Genomic DNA, 19,249 nt, shown 5'->3' with positions numbered 1-19,249 from the left:
TGGTAATTTTCTACTTAGAATTACCCAATAGCACATACTACTAAAATGTATATTTTTATGAAAATGGTTTATTTAGATGAAGCAGGGTTTTACATATGAGCTTGTTTATGCAATATATTTTTATAGAGACCTACATTGTTTGGGGGTATAGTTTTCCTTTGAAGTGCTTAATGCTCTTTGGTTCCCAGAATTGTGTAGAGCAGTGCTGTCCAACTTCTGTGGTACCGAGGGCCGGAATTTTTCCGACCTACATGGTGGAGGGCCGATAATGGAAGCCAGTTAGGCCACACCCCTTTTTGAAACCACACCCATGTTATCACATGACCATACCCATATTAATGGTTGTAGTACAGCAAAAACCTGCCATACTCTGCCTTCCCTACCCTGACTGTGTGTGCCATACTCTGCCTGCCCTACCCTGCCTGTGTGTGCCATACTCTGCCTTCCCTACCCTGTCTGTGTGTGCCATACTCTGCCTTCCCTACCCTGCCTGTGTGCCATACTTTCACTGTGTGTGCCATTCTTGGCTGGTTTGTGCCATACTTGGCCTGTGTGTGCCATACTCTGCCTGTCCTACCCTGCCTGTGTGTGCCATACTCTGCCTTCCCTACCCTGCCTGTGTGTGCCATACTCTGCCTTCCCTACCCTGCCTGTGTGTGCCATACTCTGCCTTCCCTACCCTGCCTGTGTGTGCCATACTCTGCCTTCCCTACCCTGCCTGTGTGTGCCATACTCTGCCTTCCCTACCCTGCCTGTGTGTGCCATACTCTGCCTTCCCTACCCTGCCTGTGTGTGCCATACTCTGCCTTCCCTACCCTGCCTGTGTGTGCCATACTCTGCCTTCCCTACCCTGCCTGTGTGTGCCATACTCTGCCTTCCCTACCCTGTCTGTGTGTGCTATACTCTGCCTTCCCTACCCTGCCTGCGTGTGCCATACTTTCACTGTGTGTGCCATTCTTGGCTGGTTTGTGCCATACTTGGCCTGTGTGTGCCATACTCTGCCTGCCCTACCCTGCCTGTGTGTGCCATACTCTGCCTTCCCTACCCTGCCTGCGTGTGCCATACTTTCACTGTGTGTGCCATTCTTGGCTGGTTTGTGCCATACTTGGCCTGTGTGTGCCATACTCTGCCTGCCCTACCCTGCCTGTGTGTGCCATACTCTGCCTTCCCTACCCTGTCTGTGTGTGCTATACTCTGCCTTCCCTACCCTGCCTGCGTGTGCCATACTTTCACTGTGTGTGCCATTCTTGGCTGGTTTGTGCCATACTTGGCCTGTGTGTGCCATACTCTGCCTGCCCTACCCTGCCTGTGTGTGCCATACTCTGCCTTCCCTACCCTGCCTGCGTGTGCCATACTTTCACTGTGTGTGCCATTCTTGGCTGGTTTGTGCCATACTTGGCCTGTGTGTGCCATACTCTGCCTGCCCTACCCTGCCTGTGTGTGCCATACTCTGCCTTCCCTACCCTGCCTGTGTGTGCCATACTCTGCCTTCCCTACCCTGTCTGTGTGTGCTATACTCTGCCTTCCCTACCCTGCCTGCGTGTGCCATACTCTCACTGTGTTTGCCATTCTTGGCTGGTTTGTGCCATACTTGGCCTGTGTGTGCCATACTCTGCCTGCCCTACCCTGCCTGTGTGTGCCATACTCTGCCTTCCCTACCCTGCCTGCGTGTGCCATACTCTCACTGTGTTTGCCATTCTTGGCTGGTTTGTGCCATACTTGGCCTGTGTGTGCCATACTCTGCCTGCCCTACCCTGCCTTTGTGTGTGCCATACTCTGCCTTCCCTACCCTGCCTGTGTGAGCCATACTCTGCTTGCCCTATGATGCCTGTGTGTATGGCACACACAGGCAGCCTACAGTGACACAATGCTGGCACTGCTCCTACAGTCTGCACAATAACTTTATATTAAAAAACTTTTTAATTGAAGTACCACCTCAGTATATGTTCTTTTTGTAGTATGCAGGGATTATTTGTGGATTTCTACTGCTCCTGAGGTGTGAACAGGGGAACAATATGGGTGATTACAGCCCAAGCCTGAGGTGTGAACACTGCAGGTGGTGAACAATGCAGAGATTAAAAGGTGTGAACAACACAGGGGATTACATATTTAAACAATACAGGGGGATTACAGCCTGAATCTGAGGTGAGAACCATGCAGGGGCCAGTTAATCTCAAAGCCATCAAAGCAGCCAGACAGGTGGGGGGCCACACAGAGGGGGGTCAGCCAGTTGGACAGCACTGGTGTAGAGTATTGTAATCGGAGAGCACTGAGGAACTCTCTACAAAAAAAAAAAGTTTGTGTTTCTATATTTTTAAATTGTGAATATGAGTCCAAACTGAAAATATCATATGCTTTTAGACCTTGTTTGACAGTGCATGGTGCCTCAAAAGGTGTAAAAGCTTCTTTTCCATTTCTTTAAGAGCTGAGTAGTGAAGTGTGGGCTGGCCTCTTCTTACTCCTTTCCACCCACGACCTAACACTACCCCCCATCTGCTCCCAGCAGCATGTATTTATAGGCATGTGCCTGCTCTGCCCCATCCCCTCTGTGAGATCAGAGATGGGGGCAGGTTGAGCGCAGGTACACAAGTAGACATGGATATGTGGGCTGGGTTGGGTGTGGTTTGGAAGTGGGCAGGTTAGGGTCAGGTGCAGTCGACTATTTGTCGACTCACACATCACTAGAACTGATCCTTTGAGCCAACAGCCCAAATAGGCAGTTTCTCAATTAGTCAGATACTGTAAAGATCGTCCATTTTGTGACTACCTTATAGGAACAGTAAAACAAAAAAAATTAAAGTGTTTAAAAGTAATTAAAATATAATGTACTGTTGCCTGCACTGGTAACATTTGTAAGTTTGCTTTAGAAATGTTACTATAGTTTATATAAATACCCTGCTGTGTAGCCACGGGGGCAGCCATTCAAGCTGTAAAAAAGGAGAAAAATCATAGGTTGCATAGCAGATAACAGATAAGCGCTGTAGAATATAATGGTGTTTTATATGTTATCTGCTTTGTAACCTATGCACACAGCAGCTTATTTATATAAACTATAGTAGGGATTCTGAGAAAAAAACACCAATTTTACCAGTGCAGGGCAGCAGTAGATAATGGTTTTTATTACTTTTATAAATTTTCATTCTTGGTGTTGGGAGTTTTGAAACTGACCAGTCCGTATTAATTGATGAGTATGTGGGCAGAGATTGTCCGTCACTCCTGGGAGGCTTAGTGAAGAGATAAAACTGCTAGGCAGATCTCTTTCTAATAGCACCCACCCTTTCACAGAACAGTGAATAAGACCCTATTAGTAATGAGTGTTAACAGTAAAACCATTATCTTTCTTACCTGCAGGCTAATAGGTAGTGGTAATGGCTACTCACAGGGCACAAAACCATCCCATTGACTTGCATTGACACTTACTCAATGTAGTAAATCTCTGTTCAGAATTTCTGCTAATTTTTAAAAAAATATTTTTCTTGATAGACCCATATAAAGCATAAAAGGGACACTGTGATTTTGTTTCTGTTTGTGTGCAGTAGGCTGAAAGAAGTATATATATGCCATTGTTGCAACTTATATTTTAGGATCCGTGCTGTCCAACTTTACAATCTAAATCTAAGGTGTGAGCAATATTGGGGCCCGTTAATCTCAGTACCAGTGTCTTTTAAAGTTTACATAATGTAAGCGGTCACAGCAGCCAGTGAAAAGGCCTAGGCATCACTTCGGCTTTCCAAAGTTGCGCAAAATTTTCTGCAGGCAACCAATTGTCGGTGGAAAGGCATTTTGGAGCGGTTAGCCGCACATGGTAGCATAGATCTATCACGGGATACTAACTTGCACCCTGTGACACTAACTTAATGCAGGGGCTGCACAGGGTAGATCCAGGAGCTGCCAGTTGGATGGCACTGTTCTATGGCAGGGGAGTTTAGAGTGTGTAGTGTTGAGTTTTAGTAGTCCTATCCAGTTTAGAATTACCACCACTACAGAATTTGCATAGAAAATGTAACTTGGTTATATTTATTTATTTAACCTAAAAATGTCTGTTGCTAAATTTAAGCACACCGCTATTTCTTTAGAAATGTTGTTATGCATGCAGGAGGGTAAACTAATTGAGTTGTCTATTTAAACAGAAGATCACAGTCTACCTTTTGGACACCTTTGTGACAAGGCTATTAGCACTAGGGTTTGCTTAAAGGAGAAGGAAAGGCTAAGTCACTTGAGGTTACCTTTTACCCCGGGCTGGTGCCTCTGTTTGGAGAAAACTGCACCAGCCCGGGGTAGCTGCAGCGAGCGGTTCCTCTTCCGTGTTCGCGCTTGCGCATGCACAGTAGAGTTAAAAGCCGAACTTTAACAAAAAAGTCGGCTTTTCGCTCTAATGCGCATGCACGGGCCTAGGGATTTGCCGGCGGAGTGAACATTTAAGGAGGAAGCGCTTGCTACACATACCCCGGGCTGGTGCAGTTTTCTCCGAACAGGGGCACCAGCCCGGTACGAGGTAAACGCTTAGTCACTTGGGGGTGCCTAACATTTTGGCACCCCAAGCCTTTCCTTCTCCTTTAAAGTTTGATGTGAAAAAGGTGATTGGTGGTATACTATTCAGCTCATTGAATGGTGATGGTATTGTCTATGCTTAATGGAAGCTTAAAGGAAAGGAAAGGCTAGTAAAGAAGGCATACCTTCAGTTGTCTCAATAGTGCCCTTAAAGGACAAGGTATAATGTTTTGCCTAATAAAAGAAACCAAAATTCTAAGCAGCTTTGCAATATACATTTATTACAAGATTGTAATGGTTTTTGAGTTATTTGTATTTATAATTGCTATTAGAAGTAGTGTTTGCCTGTCCTTTTCTATTCTCTGCCCTGATGGCTCTGACTGTTGAAATAATGTTACAGGGTAACCCTTTTGAAATAAAAAATAACAAAAGTGGTATAAAGGTGATACCTGTATTGGCTAACTAAGATAACCATAGCAAGCTTTCAGAACATTTTAGTTCCTTTTTCAAGCTGATTATGTAACCCAAGCCAGCAGACTGACAGACCTGTATTGCTGGAGGAGCAAGACCTTTGCAACATTGTTTAAAATGTAACAACCAGGAGTTCAGCAAATGCTGCTTTCAATAGCAATTACATTACAAATAATGTTAAAAAAGCTACAAATTTTTAATTATTTCATATTGGAAAGTTGCTTAGAATTATGTTTTCTTTCATTATGCAAAAAATTATTTTTGGGGTTGACATGCCCTTTAAGTCTCCCCATATTTCACCTGTTCATAAGATCTGAAGCCAAACAGGCAGAAAAAACTCTGAGCTGGGTAAAGAGGATTCCCATAATGTATCGCTCCTGCATTGACTCTGTGACTGGGACACTGTAGGCGGCGCATGCGCTTTGCTGATTTTCATAGAAAGAAGCAGGCGTGCCCCCCTTCACTGAGACACAGGAACAGCCGAAGGACACAGAACAGGCAAGCGCTGCGGGTAGCGTGGGGGGGGGGGGTTGGGTGCGAGCACAGGTGTGTGGCGACCTGGGGTGGTGTTGCGGGTGTTTAGAAATCAAAGATGTCGGCCGTGATAGACTACATATACTGTGAAGTTAAAATTTTGGGGAGAAGTTAGTATTATTTTAACAAATAAAGTTGGTGATTTCCTACAGGAAAGGGGGCTCTACAACATATAAGGTAGAATAGTAGAAGCCTTTCCTTGCTCTTTAAAGATATGTATGTAATTTAACTTGAACTTTGGTTTGTAGAATAAAATAACTGAATTGTTATGTTTGTATGAATAACAGGGCTCTTGCTTGCATGCAGAAAATAATTTATTACTTACACAGCCTCAAAAAAAGAAAATGGCAAGTATTGATCAGGGCAGAAGGAGCTCGTGAGTCAGAAAGTTGATTGGAGGGGACAAATCTATATTGGTTAGAAGGATTCAGCTAGAGTTTGCCAGAGACCTGCTGGTAGCTTTTGGGCATGTAACATAGAGGAAACTGGTTAGAACCCTGTAAAATACTTTAAATTTGCATTTCAGATCTGGTTAAATAGTTAAGCAGGCAACATTGTGTCTATTAATATGGAAGAAGAATTTTGAAGTGCAGCTTGATCCTTATCTCATATTATCTTGAACTTACACTGGGGCTGGGCCATAACTAAAGCAACAGTGGCACAGAGCGTTTCTCTGTGTTGAGTTTGTATGTACTTTCTGTGTGTGTGTCTATTTTCTCGAAGTCAAAAAAATACAACATGCTGGTAGGTTGATTGCCTCCCTCACTATATTATGTGTGTCAGGCTGGCTTGAAAATCCCATTGGTCAAGGACCACGTGAAGATTTTGACCCTTTCTCAGCAGGTCTCACTGGCCTCTAGGCCATTATTTGGATCAGTTATATTAAGACTGTCACTGTAAAGATGGTGGCCATTTTGTCCATAGTTATGGGCGCACATGGCTGTGCCTTGTCTTATCTCCGCATGTGTTTTCTCCAGTGGAGGCAGGAAGCTGATCTGCTCTTATCCACTCCTTTGTGTATCTGCATTGACAGACATGGTTTCTGAAAAGTATGCATTTTTATGCTAGGGATGCACAGAATCCAGGATTCAGTAAGGTATTCGGACAGCATTCCGCCTTTTTCAGCAGGATTTGGTTGAATCCACGGTCCTGGCCGATCCATATCCTAAAAATCACGTGACCTTTTTGTCACGTAAACGGAAAATTTTTCGCTGCACCATTTAATTCTTCCAAATCCTAATTAGCATACAGGAGTATTCGCCTGTAGTAGTTTGCATGTATATACCTTTCCTTCTGGTATGGCAGAGTCTGCTCTCCAGTTATGCTTATTGGAAAGGGTGCACTATACCCTGTTTTAAGTTTCTCATGATACAACATCCCATAACTAAAATTTTATTGCAAATTTTTTTCAGATATTCTCCTCCAAAGGGAGAATGAGAATGCTGACTTTTCTTGGACTATATTTCTTTTCTTCCAGTAACAGCCAGTCAGTCATTTGCATTGTATAATTTATATTAAAATAATATCAAGATAAAGGCATGCTGGAAGCTGTAGTATAGCAAAAGGGTTGTATTCTGAAAGTAATATTATTCTATCCCCATTTTTGACCACAATGTAATACAGGTATGGGACACATACTGGATGCAAAATAATCCTATTGGGTTTACTTAATGTTTTATTGATTTTTTAGTAGACTTAAGGTATGAAGATCCAAATTACGGAAAGACCCCTTATCCGGAATACCCTTGGTCCCGAACATTCTGGATAACGGGTCCTATACCTGTATAATGATGCTAAAATGCTATATTATTGTTTGTATAAATTCTTTGGAAACCATTATAAATATAACTTTTAGTGTAATGTAATCCCCAGAAGTAGGTGGGAATTACAGGTGGGAGTACTATTCAGTCTAAAGGTGACTGGACATGCTGATATTAGCTGCAAATTTGGCAAATTACTTGCTTAGATAAGGACTTAATTTCTGATATACAGGCCGTTAGAATCCTATGAAAGTAAGTAAAGGGAAATCTATTGTAGAAACTATAAATTATCACTTTATTAAAATATATATTTATATTATATTATTATTTTTAAAGTATTGTAAAAAAAAACAAGAATGTGCCAGTGCATTATAATCCTCTAAATATAGAAGGAATGTGCTGAAAAAAAGTTTTCTGGCTGATTTATTGAAAATTCCTCAAACAAACCCTATAGTTCCCCCCCCCCCCCCCCCCCCCCATCTGTTCCACTTCCTGCAGCCTCCTTTCTCATAATGTACAGTGGAGCTGGCGGTACTCAACACAGTTAATTGTAGGATAGAAACCAGTCAGCTAGTAGATGGATCTGATAGGAAACTAAAGCCTGGAAGGAGGGGCTATATGTCTCCTATTAAGCCTTTATGATAGCTCTACATGATAAAAATTGACCTCTTATGTAGAAAACTCTGTGGTTCAAAGCATTATCACTAATGTTAACCCTTTACTTAAATGGGATATAACCCCCCCCCAAAAAAAAAAATTAATTGGTGTAAACTTAGTGATACTCTGAGCACTTTTGCAATTTATACTTTAAATTTTAAGTGGTTTCTGAGATATGAGCATTGTTTATTCTGCTAGGCAGGCTTTAGCTTACCAAACTTTTCTGAAGGCCCAGAGTGTCTGTGCACTTCTAGTTTTAGTTGGGTTGGGTAAGCTAAAAGCTTGCTATTAGCAGTTTAATAATGAAAATATCTGAGAAACCTCTAAAAATAGAAAATAAATGTAGACACTTGTTTGCTGGACAACTTCCAGTGTATTATTTCACAACATTCTAAGCAAACTAGTTTTCTACTGCTCACAGGAATGGGCCTCCCCAAGACTGTCCCGCAAACTAGGATAAACAGAGTTGTCGATAATGTTATTGTACCCTCTAGTTTAACCAGCCCCAAACCATTATTCCTACTGCAGCAGACTTTACATTTAAAATAAAGCATTCAGGCAGGTGACACCTGCCCTGGCATCCACCAAACCCACAATTGTACATTATTTTGCCAAATAATGAAGTGCTATTCATCGGTCCAAAAAACATTTCCATTGTTCCGGATGGTGGTGACCATTATACCACTCCAACCTACCTATAAAAATTTCTGTGCCTGGAACATAATTCTGCAGCTAAATATATGCTCCACATCATTACCTTCAAAGCTGTCCAAGGGAATAGAAACATAGTTTAAGCTGCAGATGCTGAAAAAAAGCTTAGGTGCTTTAGGTCATTGGTGCAAAGCTGACTTCCTGTTAATCGCACAGAGGAATTCAAGCTGCCTATCTCCTATAGGGTACTTTGCAAGTCAAATTCAAGCTGAATATTAAAAAAAATCCAAGTGGAAGTAAGCATTACCTATCATTTATAACTGTTTGGGGGGGATTAAGTATTAAAAAAAAAAAAAAGTGATTTTACTGTTCCTTTAATATTAAATTTCCCCGGCAGTACATAGTAACTCACACTTGTTTTACTTCCGGGTTCAGGATATAGCATGCAGTTACCAAAATGAATTTAAAAATGCAAAGTTAATTTATTCCACACATAAATATTAAAAGCTGTCAGCACAGGTACAGTTAATAATCCACAACTACTGGCGCATTTCGTGCCCTATTGCTGCCACTTCCTCAGCGTATGAATGCAGTATACAAAACGTCACAACTTATATATGTATTCCTACTTTCAATTTTAAAAGGGACGTTTTAAAGGGGAAAAAAATCAACATTAAATATAATTTTTAAAAACAAATTTATATAGTGTACACCACAAAATCTTACAAGTATCTCTTAGGTATTATTTTTTTCATTACAATATGCATTACTCAACTCTATCACCCTATGTAATACTTTATTTGCCAGTCTTTATTAGGGCCCACTGGTCTCTTTGTTAATATCCCCCCTCCTTCTCCCCAATTTTACAAGTTCTATATCCTAAAACAAATACATTTTTCAGCACCATTATGTCTGCTCAGAATATGATCAGCTATTGCTGAGGAGACATCTTCTCTCTCTGTGCTGTATGTTCCAAAATTCTCTTCCTTTCTCAGAGACATCTCCCAGATATTGCTGTCCACATACACACAGGTAGCATGATGGATCAATTCTCAATGACAAATCACATATGACCTACATCCATATACTTTCCCAGTAGCTGTACTTTTAAAGGTATTTGATGCTCCACAATATTTCAGCTGAGTTGTTGAATACTAGGGGAGACATAATTAGCAGAATTTCTATTTCTTCTATTTGAAATCTGTAGCTTCTCAACATCCATCAGTGTATGAACAGATCAGATTCCAGTGTCTCATAATTATTTTTCTAATCTCTCTGGCCTCACGAATAATCAGTCACAAAGAATACTTCTTTCTTTCTTATTTGTATTCATATTTTTATTTATATTTTTATCTCTTTGTAACTCATAGGGATTGCCACCTGGCTGGTATTTTACTGGCCTGGCTTGAAAAAATTATGCTTGATTCCAATGTTATGAATAAGGAGAAAAGTCTTACCAGACTGGAATATATATATATATATATATATATATATATAAATAAATAAATATTGCTCTTTTAAATCTTTTACCTTGAGCCACCATTTTGTGATCGTCTCTGTGCTCTCTCGGAGATCACGTGACAGGAAGGGAATAATGGAGAAGTGTGTAACAGGAGGAAGTTTGTGAGTAAAAGACAGAACTTTGTCCATTAATTGGCTGATGTGACCTAACATGTATGTGTGCCCTTGGTTTGTTTGTGCGCACTGTGAATCCTATGATCCCTGGATGCACCATGGACTGCACACAGGTCATGGTATCAAATCTGTGTGTTAGTATGTATGTGAGTGATATTGCTAAGTATTATAAAAGGAGAAACTCATAGGGAAGAGATGGTGCAGTCATGGTTATTACCACAAAAAAAGCAAATGGCACTCAGGGCTATAAACAAGGGAAAAACCCTTAAAATTTTATTGCGGAGGTGCAACGTTTCGGGGCGACGTGACCCCTTTATCAAGCATTGTCATAGCTTAGGTAAGCAAAATGAGAACCTAGAAAGCACAGTAGTTGAGGTAGGCTTGAGTAGCAGAGATGCTTTTGTAGCCACATTTAAATAAGCATTAGTACATTCCATCAATTTAAGTGGTTAGATCTGTTCTTATGTCCAGGTTAAATATCCGTGTTAAAGCCATACAAACCATTTATTGGACCACAAGTTTAAAGTACAAGGGAAGGTAAAATCAGTGGTGTGTTTCCTGACACTCACCTGTTATGCCAGGGTGGTGCTTCTCTTTTTCAAAAAAAATGCATGAGGCCGGGGTACTGTTTAAGGAGAGCTACAGTCTTTACCCTGCACACTGATTGCACATTGTATTCGAAGACTCTAAGGAATAGAGGGAGGGTTAAGAACAACTTTTACGGAAATAAAGCAAATCTTACAGAACAACCGTTTGGTTATGAATTCTTCAATTGGAAACAGGCTAAAAAAAGAAGGTATTTTTTTTTTCTACAGAAAGCGTGAGAAATACCTGGAATGGACTTTTTGTCCATGGTTGGGACTAAAGGTGGCCATACACAATAGGATTGAATATGTTAAACGATTATTCATCAGAAAATGAAAAAAAATCTGATTCTGTATGTCCACATTAATTCTGTAAATATATTTCAACACACGTCTAATAGAGTAAAATTCAGAACTAGATAGATCAGCTGATTCTTTTTGTTGTCAAATTATGTTTTGCAAGTGGTAAATCTTAATCCTTCATATACTGAATTTGATCTCTGCCCATAGTTGATTTCATGTGCATGAACTTAAATTACCATACTGGCAATATACAAGCAATTGAGTGTGTGCATTGAGATTATCCAAGAATAAATTGTAATATGTGTACAAGAAGGGTGTGTTTTTCAGTCTGTATAGAGATGTATTCGTTTCTTAGCGCTATTCATCAAGAGTCAAATTTGTAATGACTGTTTCCCTCAGTGTAGGAAGTAGTTATTTAAAAAGCTTTAAATGTTCTCTAAAAAAAAAAAAAATTCTAAAATCATTAAATTAGTGTAAATTTCTCAAAGTAGTGCAATGTTATTTCAGTAGCATGGCAGTGATAAAATTATCAGTTGATAGTAAAATAGTAGATGCGGTGTTGCGTGGTCTGAGCTGAAGAACTACAGGGGTCCTCCACCAATAAAGCTTTTTTTTTTTTTTTTTTTTTTTTAAATTAAAGTAAATGTAATTCTATACAATTGACAATTACATTTGTAAATGTAGTTGCAATTAATGGCAGTAATTCTTTAGCCTTTTCATTTCTCTGGGTCTGTTCTATTATACCTGGCTTGCAACATTATATCAAAAGTCAAAGCCAGAATGTAAACAGATTTTGTTATTAGTAGCAATTGCATTTACATATAACATTAGAGCTATTGAATATTTTTGGATTTTTTGTTTGATAACACCTTTATCAGTTTTAGTCTATGTTAAAATTCTTTATAAACATGGCAAAGAAATAAATGCCAAATATGTACTGGAATGAAACATGTTTGTCAACTGATGCTTAATAAATAAGACCCTGTCTTGTAAAGGTGCCTTTGCACAGACTCTTTTTTTTTTTTGTGTGCCTTGGTTCACAGTGATCTGGCTTGTTACTGTATTTTACTGCTTCTGACTGGGTTCTGAATGAAGTATTTCTTGAGAATGAAGTTATGATTTTATTATACAAATTGTTGGATTTAGCACTAAACAGGGTTTCTGATGACACTTATAAAAATTTAATTCAGTAGCTAAAAGTAGTGATAAAGCAAATTTACTGTACATTTTTTTTTATTAAACATTTTGGCACACAAATATGTTGTGAATTGGGTTGGCAAATTTTTAATATTGGGATTTGAAAGATTTTAGTACAAATCTGACCTTTTATTTGCAGATTTGATAATTACATATAAAGCAACTGTGCATAGACTATACCACAGCATACTGTACTATATTTTATACCAGCTTTAGGAAGTACCACTGCATTTAATCTGGGGTTGCTTGCTGTGTAACTAAAACCCACAATGATGGCACCTACTGTATCGTTTTTCTCTATCACGGGGTAACTGAATTGACTTGCATTAACAGCATTAATTTAACTAGCTTTGCCCATATCCCCTGCACATTTCTATTGTTCAGTGTCGGCAGTTCTAGATAGATCTACTGCACTGCCCCTTTTTCCCAAAAATATGTGGAAGAAAAAAAAGCTGAACCTAGAAGGTGAAATAGGGAGACTAGATATACCCTTCTTTATAGAGCTGCTATAAACACCTTGTGCACTAACCTAAAAGACCCCATAAGATCCTGCTGGCTGTTCCAGTCTTTTTTTCTGCAATTATCTTTAAGTGTAAAAATAAATGTTGGCTTTTTTTGTAGGTTACAAGGCAGATCCATGAGCATGAGCAGGAGAACGAGTTGCGGGAACAGATGTCAGGATATAAGCGGATGCGGCGCCAGCACCAGAAGCAGCTGATCGCCCTGGAGAATAAGCTGAAGGCTGAGATGGACGAGCACCGCCTTAAGCTGCAGAAGGAGGTGGAGACTCATGCCAACAACGCGTCCATCGAGCTGGAAAAGCTTTCCAAGAGGCAAATCGTAGGCATGGAAAAAGAGGTAAGACGCGTTTTCCACTGCTAATCACCCTGTTCATTTTCGTTTTTATAATCTGGTAATTATGTTTTTGTTGCCTGGGGTAAAGTGAATAGTGCTGCCTGTCAGTGCACAGTGTACTAGACTTTATTTCTTGTTTTACTTGCCAGTGGAATAGCGTTTCTTTGGAGCCATTTATGTAAAAAGGATTAATATGTAACTTTAAAGGTCACCCTTTGATAAATATGCCCCTAAAAATTGTATATGGGGTCTTTATGAACATCTTGCTAGTTTTACTCTGATGTTAAAGAAATACTGTCATGGGAAAACGTGTTTCCTAATGCGTCAGAATCCTGCATTGAAATCTGTTTTTCAAAAAATCAGATTTTTTTTTTTTATATTCAATCTTGAAATTTTACATGGGGCTAGCCATATTCTTCATTTTCCTGGGTGCCACAGCCATGTGACCTGTGGTTTGATAAACTTCAGTCACACTTCAATGGTGATATCAACCCCCCTCCCCCAGCAGCAGCCGATCAGCAGAACATTGGGAAGGGAGCAAGATAGCAGCTGCCAGTAGATATCAAAATCGCACTTAATCGTAAGGAATCCAAGTCTGGCTTGGGACTCCTTCAGTTACATGGAAGTAAGAGAAACAATAGGTTGACTGAAAGAAGTTCTAATGTGTAGCGCTGTCTCCTTCTGAAAGCTCAGACTCAGGCAAAAATCACTAAGATGGCGCCTACACACCAATATTACAGCTAAAAAATACATTTGTTGGTTCAAGAATAAAATTTTAAATGGTAGTGAATTATGATCATGATAAAAGCCCTTTATTGCTTTAAAGAAATCTTTACTTAAATTATTAGAATTATTATAACTGCTATAAGGCAGTTGTGTTGCTTATAGAATAACAGTTTTTTCTATATTTGCTTAAGCATGCAATGGCAAAACAATCCCCTCTTGCTTTTTATAGACCATTGTGGGTTTGATCTTAAAGGAGAATGCAAGTCAAAATTTAAAAAGCATACTGCGCAATAGTCCTATTGTTTAGTGAAAACGCCACACTTTTGGCTCACCTAATAAAATATTTACTCAGTCACACTTCACATTTTCTATCTCTAAAAAGGTATTCTCCCTTTCTTTCCCTCCTTGCTTCAGATTAATTTGAACTGTTAATAAATAGTTTGACAAAGGCAAATATTTTGAAAATGATTAAAAAAAAAAAATCAGTTGCTTATGAAGTCTGCTTCTCCCTTAAAGGAACAGTAACATAAAAAAATAAAGTGTTTTAAATTAATTAAAATATAATGTGCTGTTGCTTTGCAAAAAAAATGTGTTTTTGCTACAGAAAAGCTACAATATAAATAAGCTGCTGTGTAGCCATGGGGGCAGCCATTCAAGCTGGAAAAAAGGAGAAAAGGCACAGGTTACATAGCAGATAACTAGTGGATAAGCCCCATATAATGGGGGTTTATCTGTTATCTGTTAAGTAACCTGTGCCTTTTCTCCTTTGAATGGCTGCCCCCATGGCTACACAGCAGCTTACTTATATAAACTATAGTAGTCTTTCTGAGGCAAACACACCAGTTGTAGCAATGCAGGGCAACAGTTTATTATATTGTAATTAGTTTTATACACTTTCATTTTTTGGTGTTACTGTTCCTTTAAAGAGCCATTGTTACATACTACAGGCCAGTGCTGGTTTCTACACTGAGTAATATCCTTATGAGCAACCACCCCCCCCCCCCCCCCCATCACAATGTTTCCTTGTGTTCTATTGCATTTTGTAAGTGAACTGTATTTGTGTGCACTATGACTGCCAGTGGTTCGCACAGATGCCTTACAGTTCCTGCCTAAGTTTCATGGGAACTGGACACTATGAGCAAGGAGTTTTGGTATTTCTTTGTGGAGGTGAAGGGTGTACATGGATTACTGCTGTTATTCATGTTCTTATGCTATTTACCTGAAAAAATGTTAGCTTATGGGAACACAGGAAGATGCAGAATTTTCAGCAGTTTTGAGAGGGTTCCACTAAAGAGCAGAGCATTATAATGCGAATTGAGGCCCGACTAGAGAATTGTATGCATTATTAGAACAATTTGACAGGATAAGCAAGGGAATGCTCAAATATGCCGTAGGCAGCATTCCAAAAGCAACACTCTATTGACAATAATGATTGTGCCAGTCTTTGGAAATAATATTTTTGTCATCCATTATTAAGCCCCAATACATGGTGGTGCAGTCTCTCTTGTGCAGATTGATATATGACTATGCTTGGGAGACTTAGTTGCCACTATGGTCCAGTCTCATCCGCTACCACAAATATGGCAATATAACTTTGCATAGACAGGCTGTGTGCAAGGTCCTCTCTAAGGCGTGCACAACAAATTTGTGTTTTCACACAAAATTCTTTGTGCGCACCACAAAGTTTGTATCTATTCTGAACTGAGCACACTGTTTTTAAAAATGCGCATACAAGTTTAGAAAATACGCACAAAATTATTTTTCTTTCACACCTATATTTAGAAGGAATTGGCTCTGTGTTTTGGTCATTTCTACTTGTAATTGGCTTTAAAATGCCATCTTATAGGTTACCCTGGACACACAATTATAGCACCATGGCAAATAGTGGGCATTTTGAATGCTGCTAAACGTAGCTTTTCTACGACTCTAAATTGAGTAAATGGTCTTGATAATACATTTGAGCACAGTTAAGACAGGTTACTAAGAATACTGCTTATGCCAAAATATACTTCAGACTATGGGACTATGAATGTAGCTGATGGCACGCTAATGGCAGAAACAGTGACACACTGTTAGTGATCATTGGTTTTGTCAGGGAAATCATGGGGATCACATGCCCTGAATTGAAGTCTGTCTAATTGTGTTGAAAAGTAAGAACTTGGCATATGGTGTTCAAGTGCAATTGTCTCTGCTAAATTCAGGGGGCATGGATAATTGGCCTGCTGTGGCTTAAGCTGATTAAGATACCCAGTGTTGCCATTGCATTGGGGTAATATTGAAACCACTTATGATATGTCTTTACTGCTAAGCATTTAAGGTTCAAACTTTTGGTATAACAGGGGCCTACTACTTATGGCCAAAGCAACACTAATGTTGATCAGGCAAATGTCTTTTAGTGTCTAAGTGAAAAATAAAATGGTAAATTATTGTATGAAAAGAAAAGCACTGAGAAATCCTGGCACCTCTACGTATGAAACGTTAGAAGATACATTGCCCAACAGGCTCCAAGTCCAAGGAGTAATTAAGGCAGAATATTCTTCTTGTTGCAGTTATTTTATTTTGAATATTTACATTTACTAATGATGAATTTCTTGAGATGAAGCTTATATTATTTTTTTTTTTAATTTTCACAATAGTTCCCCTTTAAAATCAGCCTCTCTTTGATCTGGCAGTCATCTGCTTTTATTTACATTTGTGTTCCATATAGGAATGATTTTTTCTAGCAACTTATAGTAGCTCATGAGGCAGGCTAAAAAGGACAAATAAGCCCTAATGGCCTGCTAGCTTGAATGTGTGAAGACATGGTAGTCCAAGTAAAAAACAAGTGCTTATACAATGGACAGGCATGGTTTTGGTTGTTTTGGCCCTGCCTCACAAGCAGAGGGCAAATTTGTTTTAACTTATACCTTTTTTTTTTTTTTTTTTTTTTTTTTTTAAATCAAAACCTTGCAAGCTTTTTATTGTCTGAAAGAGCACACAATTTGAAAGTAACCACAAAGGAAGGTAACACTAACAACTAGAATGGATAAGTATGAGTTATGTTAGAGCAGTAATCACATGGATTACTGATATTGCCCTGACCAATATTAAATCATCTTTAAATAGGGCTATTCTGTATATGGTAGTATGTTAGTTGTCAAATGTGTGTGAAATAAACATTGTTGAATTGTATTTAAGTATTTAGCAGATGGTAGAGGAAAAGTTGCATTAATACCTAGTTGCAATGCTTTCTAAGGGTAAAGACACTGGGCTATTAGTAGCAGCTACTTGTCACGGCTACTAAACTCCTGAAAATACCCTGCTTTAGACAATACTGAGAATTGCCTCTGCTAAAACACATGTAGAGACAATTATCAGTAGACGATCCGCATTGTCTATTTCAGTAGCCATGTCAAGTAGCTGCTACTAGAAGCTCCGTGTCTCTTCACCCTAAGGGAAATCGCAAAAGTTGCCTTGAGAGGAAACTTCGGCGCCGCATATGCCATCCCACCAGCGATTTACATTCAAGCCGGTGGGATGGCATATTCGGGAGATTAGTCGCCGGCGACTAATCTCCCCATCTGCAATGGCCCTAAGATGTCTAGCTGCTCTTTTCCTTTCTCACAAGCTATTACTTTGTTAATCATGAGACACCATTTCCCAAACCTCCATTAGTTAAGGACACCCTTGTACCTTTTGCTATCTGTGCGCCTGTTGACTATTGGGCAGCACGGCAGTGCAGTGTTTAGCATGGCTGCTTTGCTGCTCTGGAGTCCTTGGCTCAGTTCCAGCCGGGAGTTTATAGGTGTTTTTCCTCCTAGTTTTCTAATTTCCTTCCACACTCCAAAACAGGTTCATTGGCTCCTGCTAAAATTGACCACTGTATGTAAATGGGCAGAGACTGGTGGGAATGGTACATAATCTTCAAAAAAAGCTGGGGAATATGTCAGCACTAAATATAAAGGATTATAATATTGGTAACACCCTGGGTAGCAGGCACCCCTAAGGACATTCATTTAGTTGAGCAACACTCTGACATTATTGCTCAGTTACTATTGATAAGGTTAAGGATAAGCAGCCCTGTACAGAAGGAATACTTCCTCTAACTCCTTTCTACTTGCATTCTGGTTCTTGCAATGATAATAGCACTGGACTGTTTTGAGCTCAAGCTAGCTCAGCATGCATATTCTTATCCAGATGGTGTGCATCCTTGAAGTAAGGGGAGCTCTGGAGCATCTCTTGCATAGGGAAGCCTGCTGCTTTAATGGTAATATAACAAAGTTATAATATCTATGTGTTACTACTAATACTCCCTTAACATTAATCCCACAATTCTCTGTATATTTTAAAAATATGGTTACAGTGCACCAAACCCATAATTTTTGGATGCAGCTGATTACCAAATCCTCTACAAAGATTCAGCTGCTTATCGAGCCAAGTGCAAACTGTATTTTTTTAATTTGAGGAAAATATAAATGTATTGTTTAAATTGTGAAAAAAACAATTGTGTTCACTTGTCACATAACTTTAAGGGTTCCAATTTATTTTGACTGAACACACTGAATTATGCAAAATGTGTTGGGATTCACTGAATCCCAGAAACAGAATTCGGGGCATCCCTTGTGGATACTATTTTATTCTTCTCACCTAGTAATGTCAAGTACCTTTTTCTGATAGATCAGCTGCATGAATATAACTATTTGCTATTCAAACCATCCAATCACTGGTGCTTGATGCTGGTGTTTTTCTGTGGTTGTACCTGGCCAATAAAGAAAGTGCTTGATATAACTGAAATATAAAAAGATACATTTCAGTTTGTGTGTGTACTTGTGTTCATTAAACACTGTAAATGCAATATAGCATAGGCAAAGAGTTAAACCTGAGTATTACTGAAAGCTATAGATCCAATGTTAAATGTATTCATCAGATCTTAGGAAGTGATTAATGTATATGGGAAAAAAGCCAAACTGAAAGCAGTGTCCAATGTAATAACTTCATTGTGTGAACACAGAGGAAGAAGTAAATGAATATGTATACAAGCGGAAAATATATGTTGAATCATGAAGAGTGACTTACACTGAAGCTCTGTGAGGTCCTGTGAGGTTAATGTGCAGAGCCTGAAGATCTAGAACACATCTTACTTCAGTACTTGTTTACCTTTCTTTCTTTCTTTCTTTCTTTCTTTCTTTCTTTCTTTCTTTCTTTCGCAAAAAGGCCCAAAAGGGGTTTTACTGTATATGGAGTTTATGTAGGGATGTTTCCAAATTAAGTGAATAAGACTAAGAGGCCCATTTATCAAAGTCCGAATTTCGCACATTTAAAAGTTCAATTGAAAAAATTCGGATTAAATCCGATTAATTTCTGATGTGAGTTAAAAGCGTGAAAATTTTGTATCGTGGACGTACG

At 39.2% G+C, this 19,249-nt stretch overlaps 1 protein-coding gene across 6 annotated transcripts in view; it reads left to right on the top strand.

Moving 5' to 3' along the window:
- Positions 1 to 19,249, top strand: part of taok3 (TAO kinase 3) — a 120,320-nt gene that overhangs the window by 75,341 nt on the left and 25,730 nt on the right. For all 6 annotated transcript variants that reach the window (XM_031895450.1, XM_031895445.1, XM_031895427.1 and 3 more), the window contains one exon: positions 12,905 to 13,141. In XM_031895450.1, coding sequence (XP_031751310.1) covers positions 12,905 to 13,141 — 237 coding nt within the window. The remainder of the gene's footprint in view (positions 1 to 12,904; positions 13,142 to 19,249) is intronic.

Source organism: Xenopus tropicalis, chromosome 1 (genome assembly GCF_000004195.4).
Source record: "Xenopus tropicalis strain Nigerian chromosome 1, UCB_Xtro_10.0, whole genome shotgun sequence".
Classification (NCBI taxonomy): Eukaryota; Metazoa; Chordata; class Amphibia; order Anura; family Pipidae; genus Xenopus; species Xenopus tropicalis.
Note: the sequence above shows the minus strand (reverse complement) of the source record. Positions and strands in the feature narration are given on the sequence as shown.